The 10,229-nt window shown below is 38.8% G+C and overlaps 1 protein-coding gene across 1 annotated transcript in view; it reads left to right on the top strand.

Annotated features, from left to right (window-relative positions):
• TENM3 (teneurin transmembrane protein 3) overlaps positions 1–9,805 on the top strand; it is a gene marked incomplete at both ends in the record, with an annotated part of 157,040 nt that extends 147,235 nt beyond the window's left edge. Inside the window, 2 exons of the mRNA XM_009080076.1 lie at positions 8,729–8,904; positions 9,570–9,805. Coding sequence (XP_009078324.1) covers positions 8,729–8,904; positions 9,570–9,805 — 412 coding nt within the window. The remainder of the gene's footprint in view (positions 1–8,728; positions 8,905–9,569) is intronic.
• Between the last annotated feature and the right edge of the window lie 424 nt (positions 9,806–10,229).

Below are 10,229 nucleotides of genomic sequence, written 5' to 3'. Positions count from 1 at the left end.
AAGCTGACATGTTCAGTTTGGTTTTTTGAACTTTCCCGTGGATACATCAATACTACACTGGTATGTAACCATGTTTCATGCAACGTTCATTTTCTGAAAGGAGCTCAGTGACAGTTGTGCTTGCTGACCATACTCGCTGTGTTTCTTCTTAAGATAAATGTTTTTTTTAATTTCTGTCTTGAACTTTCTTCAAAGAATAGAGGTTATGATCCCACAGTTTTCTAAACTGGAACTGTACCTCAACTTTACAGTGAATTACATAATTAGAATGCAATGTGTTATGTACTTTAGTCTTACAAGACTTGTGCTGACAGTGAAGAACACAAACTTGCTGTTTTAGACTCATCCTGCTTAATAAAAAATCAGCCATGTTAAAAAAATCTATTCATAGATAGCATTAGATAGCAATGTGAAATTAGAGAACTGTAGTGTGTGCCCTAATTGCCCTGATAGCAGCAGTATGTCTTATCTAATAGACATTTAGCCATTTCTTCATTCTTGAATGTTCCTTCTCCTTAGAACTAAGCTAAGTAATAAAAGCAGACCTGAGGAACCATTCAATAATATATTAATATAATATATTGACATTATTAAGTATATATATATATCCATGTATATATATGGATGTTATTCTAAATTAACCACAGCACCTGAATCTAGCAATAATTGTTTACCATCTTGGTATTCAGCTGTCCTAAAAGAAAAAAAAAGGATACACCCACATAATTTTGGTTTTCTATTACTAAATCTGCTTCTCAAATATAATATAATACATTGATTTCATTCACTTTTTGTGACCCTGTAAAAACAGCTTCATAGAGTTTTTACCTTTCAAAATTTAAAAAAAACAGAACAACAAAACCACATGCACCAAATAAGAATTAAGGGGGGAAAAAAGCAACACTACAGCTTATTCTGTGAACAAAATATCTGGCCAAACAGACCAGCCTACATCATTTTTTCACTAAAGGCCTGTGTACTCAGCTCTGATAGTGTAAGCAGACCTTACAGCAAGGGACAATCTGTCATACAAAGTATATATACACCAACATTCTTTTATTTGAAAGGCCATACTCCGGTATTTATATCGACAAGGCACACAGTTTATTTGTACAGTAATAGATGAATTAAGAAGGTGGGGGGAGGTGGCACAGAAACAAACCAGCAGCCTCGAGGAGCCCTGAGATTAAAGACACTGCATGCAGCAAGCTTCTGCAGGGCTTGCACATGCAAAAACCAGAGCCTGGCCCCTGCAGACCCCACAGGGCTCAGGGACGATGAACTCCCATTAGAAGGAAGTTGAAAAGCGAGGGATGAGTGTTGAGGTCTTGTAGATAAAAGCCTAGCTACTGTAATTTAGTCTCATCTTCCCAAGAACAAACCTACTTCAGTTGCTCCTGAATTGGCTGCGCTCAGTTCAAAAGGGTGTGCACTGCTGAGGTGCACCCCCAGCCCTGGGAAGCTGCTGCATCCCCAGACAGCACCTCTCATGTAAGCCACACTGCCTACATCCCACTGCTCCCTCTGCACCCCTGCCCCAGCACATACACTGCTGTTGTTCTTCCTGCTCTTCAGAAAGCACCGTCGTCATTAATGCTATTTATTTGTGCAGGTTCTTGTGCATGCAAAGTGTGTGCCAGATATGCAAGTTATGAAAGAATTCTTGGTTTTGTGACTCCTTACAAGAATAGACATGGCAGGAGCTTGATAAAGGAATCAGCACAGCATAGAGGACCGCAGTACTGTACAGCAGTGAGTGAGAAGTTTAGCAGTCTGTCTGGCAAAAACAAAAGTGGCCTCAGCATGCTAAATTCATGTATTGCTTCTTTTGCTGCAAAGCACTGCTCCCCCCAGATACCTGTCTCCAAATACCTGGCAGTCTTTTTGGATTAGGCTGTGAAGGTGTTCAGTCTTACTGCAGCACGAGCACTGAACTTGCGCTTGTTTGCCTGGTTGTGCAATGAAGTGGAAAATGAGCATCAAAACTTTCTCTGTATGGAAGTGAATGAGTTATCACGGGAAAAGGTGTTGATTCATTTCTTTGAGCTCCCCTTCCAACAGACACATTTCCTGCAGTGATTCTCGTTTAGAGTGTGCCTGTTGTTTTGCAGATGAGTTATGGCTGTCAAGAAAGGCCTATTTAAGTGAATTGTTCACGTCTGGTGTGCTGAATGCTGGTTTACAAAAAAACGACTGAAAACTATCCTTTTAACATTATGACAAAATAGACACACCATAAAAAAGCCTCAAGAGCTGCAGTTATAACAGGATAAGGTGAAAAGAGAAATTGTCAATCACTTTCCAGCTGAGGAAATCTCTTCATTAAACCTGGACTGAAAAATTCTTCCTGACCATTTTGCTAAGGTAAAAGACCATTACCTGAATTGTTTAACCAGCTGTGCAAACAGTTGCATAAGACTTTCCCAGATGAAAACAGGATAAATACCCTTTCCCCATGGAAAAGCCATCAGATAAAGGAACAGGAAAAGTGGACCAGCTGCTCAAATTTAAGCTTGTGTTGTCTGATGCTTGCCTGGTCAGGACAGAGAAATTTACTAACACTTTTAATGACCTTCCAGCTTTTGTGGTTTTGTAAGTTTGCATTTTCTGCCCAAATCCCATTTGAAAACAACTAGGTATATAAATTCCTGTCCAGAACTGGACTTTGGGCTGTTGTTTCATTTAGCTCTTTCCTAGAATCACTCCTGGACCTATTTTCTGTATTTCTTGTTGAGCCACTTTTTTTTTTTTTCAGAGCTAGGCACAACAGCAGGGAAAAGGAAAATGAAAAGAGGAAGGGAAAGGGAAGAGGAGAGGGAAAAGAATAAAGCAGGAAGGAACAGAAAGGAAGGAAGCTTTTTTTTATATATATTTAGAATTCTGTAAGACTGGAAAAAATATTGAATTTTTTTCATAGAATCATAGAATATCATGAGCTGGAAGGGAGTCACAAGGATCATCGAAGTCCAACTCCTGGTCCTGGCCAATGCACAGGACAACCTCAAAAACCACACCATGTACCTGAGATCATTGTCCAAACTCTTCTTGAACTGTCAGGCTTGGTGCTGTGACCACTTCCTTGGGGAGCCATTCCAGTGCCCCACCACCCTCTGGGTGAAGAACCTTTTCCTAATATCCAAACTAAACCTCCCTGACACAGCTTCATGCTATTTCCTCAGGTCCTGTCACTGATCAACAGAGAGATGAGATCAGTTCCTACCCCTCCACTTCCCATTGACCATAATATCTCCTCGGTCTCCTCTTCTCTAGGCTGAACAAACCAAGTGACCTCAGCCACTCCTCACACAGCTTCCCCTCTACTAAGCCCTTCACCATCTTCATAGCCTTCCTTGGGATGCTTTATATCCTTCTTCTATTGTGGCACCCAGAACTGCACACAGGACTCGAGGTGTGGCGACACCAGTGCAGAGTACAGCAGGGCAATCACCTCCCTGAACCAGCTGGTGATGCTGTGCCTGATGCACCCAGGACACAGTTGGCCCTCCTGGCTGCATGTTTTCTCATTATTAACAATACTCCAGATAAGAACAAAAGAAAAATGCTCTCTCTTCTTAGACTATAATAAATTTTTTAATAAAAATCCACTTGTCATAATTTACAAGCTACTAACATATATCAAATTGTCATTTATGACATATTTGCTTTCTTCTTGTTAAATGAAACAAAACAATATTAGCAAGACATACAGCCACCATATTTTTATGGTTCAGGTTTTTCAAAAATTATTAGTTACATATCCAAAGGATGTTATAGTTTAATATTTCAGGTTTCCTGATATATCTGTCCTGTGAATTCACAAGCAAGGTGCTAAACCTTTTACAATGTTGAATGTCCTGTGTGGAAATAAAGGAATATGTGCATACAGTATTTTAATTAATGTTGTTTTTTAAGGCAGGTTATAAATGAGTAGTTATGGATCCACTGAGACTAAACAAGAAATGCAAAAAAATAAAAGATAAATCACTTGTGTGTCCATGCATCTGTAGATTACTTTCACTTTTTTCATTCTTCACCGACTCATTCAGTCCCTCTTCAGACAAATAAAAAGCAAAAATGCATATCAGAATGAGGAAAGCAACATAGAAATGGAGTAAAGGAAAAAAATTAGCAACTTTCATTATGTTCAATTTGAAAGTCTTTTCCTTTTTCAACAACCCGCATAATGGTTAAAGATGGTCAGAACTAGAGCTCCCAGTAAGCTGCCGTGCCCTATTTTAAACCAGTAGAGGACAGGAGAGCTCCATACAGGTGATAAAATGATAATAAAAGTGATAGTGTATAAACTGTGGGCATCTTTCCTGTTGATTGGCAAGATAACCATTTTGATACTGGTTTAGCATGCAGTGAAAGTGCTGTTTAAGTGGCTTCTCTTTTTTACTACTACAGATTGACTACTGAGGAGGGACTAAATCTGCAGTGTTCTACAGAGGCTGAATACAAGTGAAAGAATGTATTTGGAAACCAAAACTCTTTAATGTCAAAGACAATGTATATAAATGTATGTAAATGTAACTTAATGGCCTCGACAAACCAACAGAGATATTTCATGCCAGGTTAGGACAGATTCTTCAGCATGTTGTCAACATGGTATGCACCTAAAACAACACCACGCACTCCTGAGCATCAGCTTTGAACCTTCTGTTCTCACCTGCCAATAAACAGCAGTATGATATATAAGGCTGTATATGCACTATGGTATATAAGGCTGTATAATAGCCCATTAATAGTTTGAAACAAGTAGGGTAATGTTTCATAATTTTTTAACTACTCTTGATAATTTGAGGTGCATAGGGGAAATACCTGATGTATGTTGGGTGAGAATTTAACAGTACTTTTCTTTCTAGTCTCAAAATTATACATGTCTATATTAGGAAATGCATTCATGCCTTGTTTGTCTCTTACAGTATCCCAACTGATAGCATAGTCTGTAATGCATCTTTAAAGAAATGCATAATACATATTTGGACTGCATGTCTTGTTGTCTGAAATGTGTGGGAACTGGTGTGCCTTGCTCTTCAACCTGACGTTCACAGTAGCAAAAAAAAATTTAAAAGTACCAAATTTATTTTGTTACGGGAGTGTGCTACAGAGGTCTGCGGGAAAACAGTCATAACTTAGCAATTGGCTTTAGCAGCAGACTTTATTATACACTTTATTTCTACAGCTCCCAATTTTACATTGAATTATCTTCCAATATAAAACATTAGTAATGCTGTGCATATTGGAGTTGAGCTAAATGTGCTACAGACTAAGATACAATGCACTTGAGAAACAAGTCAGAAGTAAAGTAGGACATTTCCATCTGTGACAAGGCTTACCAGGAAGTTATTACTGGAAAGTGAAGTGTCCTACATAGCCTAGAACAGAAAATGGTCTGGGAAGGCATGTAATTAAAACTGAAGGAGATGAACAATGGAAGAGGGACTTCCAGCAGGTGAAGAGCAAAAGGTCAAGAATCTGGGAAGCTGATAATCATTATCTCTGAGAAATTCTCACTGCAGAAGTGGAAAACTATCTGGCAGTAGCAGATCATCCTAAAGAAGAAAAAAGAATTTGATCTAAGGGGAACTTCAGGTAGCAGTGGTGGCGGCTGCCCCTGCTGCTGTCCTCTGTAGTTATTGACCAAATAAGAAAAATGTTTTGTTAATGTGAATAGAAATGAGTTGATGGGATTAATGCATGTGAAGTCATGCCCAGGGAGCAAGTTTCTGGTTTAGATGCTTGAAAAGTTTATGTGCAACTGGCTCTAGAGGAATTGAAGAGGTTGGTTGAACAGCTTTGCTGTGGAGCCTGGCATAGGGAAAAGATCAGAGGGCTCCATGGCAACATGTGTGCCTGAGCTTGTGTTTGGATGAAAAGATCAAAGAGGCTGTGAAATGCCAAATATAGGCGCTCACCCTCTAGACTTTAGATCTCACTCCTTTTAGGGCAATTTCAATATTAGAACACTAGGCAGATAAAAAGAAATCTCTCAGTCTAAAACTGACAATCTTGGATGAATAAATTCACCTTGGGAGTGGAATGCAAGGATATTTGAATGTAGTAAGAAAAATGGAAGCAGAATGCCCAAAGGTATGAGTGATGTTGCTATGCTGTGCATTGATAAGGCTTTGATTGTGGGCAAGAAGATAGCAAGTATAAAGTAAGTTTAGTATTCGATGTGCAGTGAACAAAATGAAGGGCACTTATTGCAATCCATCATAAAATGGAATATGTAGTGAATTGTAGAAAGGCCTATTTCCCCTTTTTCTTTTTGTCCCTGGCTATAAAAGTATGAGAAATCCTATTCTTACCTTTTACGTTTCTGTCACATTTTCTTCTTGCACTAGGATGCCTGAACCAAGCAATCATGGCTTTTAAGATTCTTTCAGCTTCAAAGTCATGTTTTTAAGAACATGAATGTGTAGCATGATTTTTTGCTGATCTTTGAACTCTCCCCTGCTGTAATAATATTAGCTGCTTATCTCAGGCTCATGATGTGCTTTCATGTATTTGTGAAAGACGAGACCAGATCAGGAACTATAGGGACAGAGTCAAAAAATAATAATGTGGAAGCAAGAATGCATAAAAGACGAATAGCAATGTTCAGTGCTGCATACTGCACTGAAGCCACATACTGCACTGAATACTACTGATGTGTAGCATTTGCCAACTCAAGTGGTATACTGGGAAACATGGTAATTAATTTCTCACAGATATTGCGATTAAAAGGGTTAAAAGTTCTTACAGGGATATCTTACCTTCTGTGGCTTTATTGTTTGAAATAAAGACCAATATTTGGCTACTGGAATCAGAGGATGCAAGTAATTCTCAACAAAGTAATTTGATACCATTTTCAAAGATAAAGCAGAAAATAGAAAAGGACACTAATTGGACAATATATGTTCCCCACGGAGTTGCAAAGGGAAGTTGTGCATGAAAATAAAGTAAGTTTTTGGAACTGAGGAATGAGGCTGAAGGTCATGAATAGGCTAGCAGTCACATTCATGCACCAGGAATGTTGGTATGTTTGTTTTGGTCTCCCACATAAATGCAGTATCTCAGCTTGCCAAGTCCAGCATGTGAAAAAGAGCCACAATTAGGGCTAGAAACACACTGGAAGAAACCCCATTATCTTGAAATGTACTTAACTTCAAAAAATAAGTTTCCCCACTTGACTTCCCTGGCTTGCAGTATGGTTTCTGATTTTTAAACATTCTTCTCTTTTTCCTGTTGCTAAGTGAAAGTCTTACATAAACAAAGGAAATCAACTGTGTTAAAAGGATGGAAATGACTGTATGCAAAATGCTGTCAAATCTACAGAGTAAGCAAACTGGAAAAAAAACATTTCTTAACCTAATCCTTTCAGTTACAGCAGTGCTGTGCAGTACTTATGCTGTTCAGAGATAGTTAGTGTGTTGTGGGTTAAAACTGTTTGGAATTAATTCTCTCAAGAAAAAGAGCTTCTGTAGCCTCAGCGATATGCTTGGGGCTTTTGGGGGGGTGGGTTTTGGTTTTGTTTTTCTTTCCCAGAAGGTGCAATTTTGATGGTAATTGTCAGCATGAAATGCCTAGCGCACTGTTGAGGACCTGCAGGGTCACGTTCTAGTTAATTTAAGAGACTAAAGCTTCCTTCAGCTTTCCAATCCATGGTCACAGGAGAGGGATGGAAAACTCATAAGAGCAAACAGGTCATATGTGGGCCTGGAATCACCCTTTGGATACTTGTTTCTCTGTTGCAGCTACGGGCAGGCTATACTTCTAAACAAGGACCTTCAGCTGAACATCCAGGCTAACAACCAAGACTGTAGTACTGGAAGTGTTAATCTTAAAAAGACACTTTTATGACCTGAAGCTCACATAATGCTTTACCCCTCTCTATACTGTGACCACAGTGCATGTTTGGATGTGAGCATGGTCTTTGATCATGTACCAATGGAGTGTACCCAAACAGCATAAGAAAAGACATGGTTTAGATGTCAAAGGTCTACTTCAATTGCAGAAATTATATCTACCTATTCATATTAAATAGCTGTTGGTTTAAAGAAATGTCAGCAGAGCCAGAAAAAAAAGCATTTCCTGCATGGTTTGTGTCACAATTCTCAAACTATGATCCACAGGCAGCTAACAAGTTATAGACGCTAGCTGTTCTGGTTTCCTGCTACAAGCCGCTTAAGTAGATTAAATATTACCCCAGATTCTGTCTCTTAATAATACAAGGGATGTTAAGCACTGAGGAACAGGAGGACAGGTGGTCTGCATAATCATTGAATAGGAAAGGCCCAAGAGAACTCTTATTAAGATACCCTTTTTACAAGACATTTTGAGGATTCCTACAATAACAGCAAAATCTAGCCCAATAATAGAGAGTGAGTACAGTATGCTACAGAATTTAGCACCAATAAATATGCTTCCTTTGAAATGGTGAATTAGATGTGCAGCAGGATCTGGTCACACTTCAAAGAATAATATGCAGAGCTGAAGATCCATCTGTTTGCTCTTACTATCACCATTGAGGCTGCTGTATGTTAAGCAGTCTTTTGACTACTTCAAAGCACGTTTGAAGTCTTTGCTGTGCCTATCCCATGCACACAAAAAAAAGCAAACGTGCCTTAAGAATATGAGTAGCTGGTATTTTTGTTCATTTTACTTGTAAGTGAAAACAATTTGTTCCTGCTATGTATCATTTCTGGACTCTTATTTTTTCTTTTTTCTTTCTTTTTTTCAGCTACGATAGCGAGGGCCGTCTGACAAACGTTACATTCCCAACTGGAGTCATCACTAACCTGCACGGGGAGATGGAAAGGGCCATTACAGTGGACATTGAGTCATCCAGCAGAGAGGAAGATGTCAGCATCACTTCCAACTTATCATCCATCGATTCTTTCTATACCATGGTTCAAGGTACTGTAAACAAAAGATTTCTCTGTGGATACTGACCTGAAATTTTTTTTCTTGTGGTACAAGCGGCTCCAATCAGAAGTGAAACTTTAGAGGCGTAGTGTTTGGAGGAATGCACACGTTTTTACACGTATATAGACCGAACAGTTCAGGGAAAGAAGGCATTGCTATGAAAGTAGAATTAAGTAAGTTTTCTAACCAAAAAAGCTCTTGTAAACAGCTATGTAAAGCAGTCAGAATACCTACTTTGTATTAAAAAGAAATCTTGGCAAGGCGAGATGGATTGAAAGGGACGTAGGTACAGAAATAGCATGAAGTGAGATTTTTAGCTGTAAAATAGCGTGTGATGTCCCAGCCACCACATCCTAGCAAAAGTCATCTAGTCATAGTATGCTTAAGATTGGGCCAAAAATGCCTAATGAAACAACAAAGAATGTGTTTTATGCTAGTCCAAACAATATACAGTGAGGATGGGATGTTTTTTAAAGTGTTTAAGTGACTGATGATAGGTCGTAAAGGCATTTGTGATATCAATGTTCTTACCAATCTCACCCTGGCTGTTTATTACCACTGGGTCAGTTCCATGCACATAGTGCAGAAAGTGTGCAGAACAAGGCAGAGTCTTAACCCATGCAGGTAACCCGTGGTTCTCTATTTTGCCTTTTCAGATCAATTAAGAAATAGCTACCAGATTGGTTATGATGGCTCGCTGAGAATCCTGTATGCCAGTGGCCTGGACTCACACTACCAGACAGAGCCACACGTTTTGGCTGGCACTGCCAACCCAACCATGGCAAAGAGAAACATGACCCTCCCGGGGGAGAATGGACAGAACCTGGTGGAGTGGCGATTCCGGAAAGAGCAAGCCCAGGGAAAAGTCAATGTGTTTGGCCGAAAGCTTAGGGTAAGCACACAAGCATGTGTGGTATCTACTGCATTCTCATTAAGGAATGAGGAAATGTTAATACATTCCTATAGGTATTGCCGTCCAACAACCACAGAATATTCACCATGGACAAGTTGACTGTAGATCTGGAAGTACTTGTTTTTACAACTTCATTTATTGGCTGGTTTTACTTATTAATTGCTCTTTATTGTGGAATTTAAACTTGGTTTTAGCCTGCAGTGGCTAAAAAGAATAATTTTCTGCTTTCCTTCACTGTTTTTGTTTCTGATTCTGAATTCATGCAACTGATTTTGAATCTTGTTTTAAATTATTTTACCACAAGTTAGCATATTCCCTGGATTTTATTTTATTTCTTTTTATATTCTTGTTTTATTTATTATTATTCATGTATTTATTTATTATTTATATATTTTAGAATTAT

The sequence above is a fragment of the Acanthisitta chloris genome, unplaced genomic scaffold, assembly GCF_000695815.1.
Source record: "Acanthisitta chloris isolate BGI_N310 unplaced genomic scaffold, ASM69581v1 scaffold5478, whole genome shotgun sequence".
Classification (NCBI taxonomy): domain Eukaryota; kingdom Metazoa; phylum Chordata; class Aves; order Passeriformes; family Acanthisittidae; genus Acanthisitta; species Acanthisitta chloris.
This window is presented reverse-complemented; position numbering and strand designations above follow the sequence as displayed.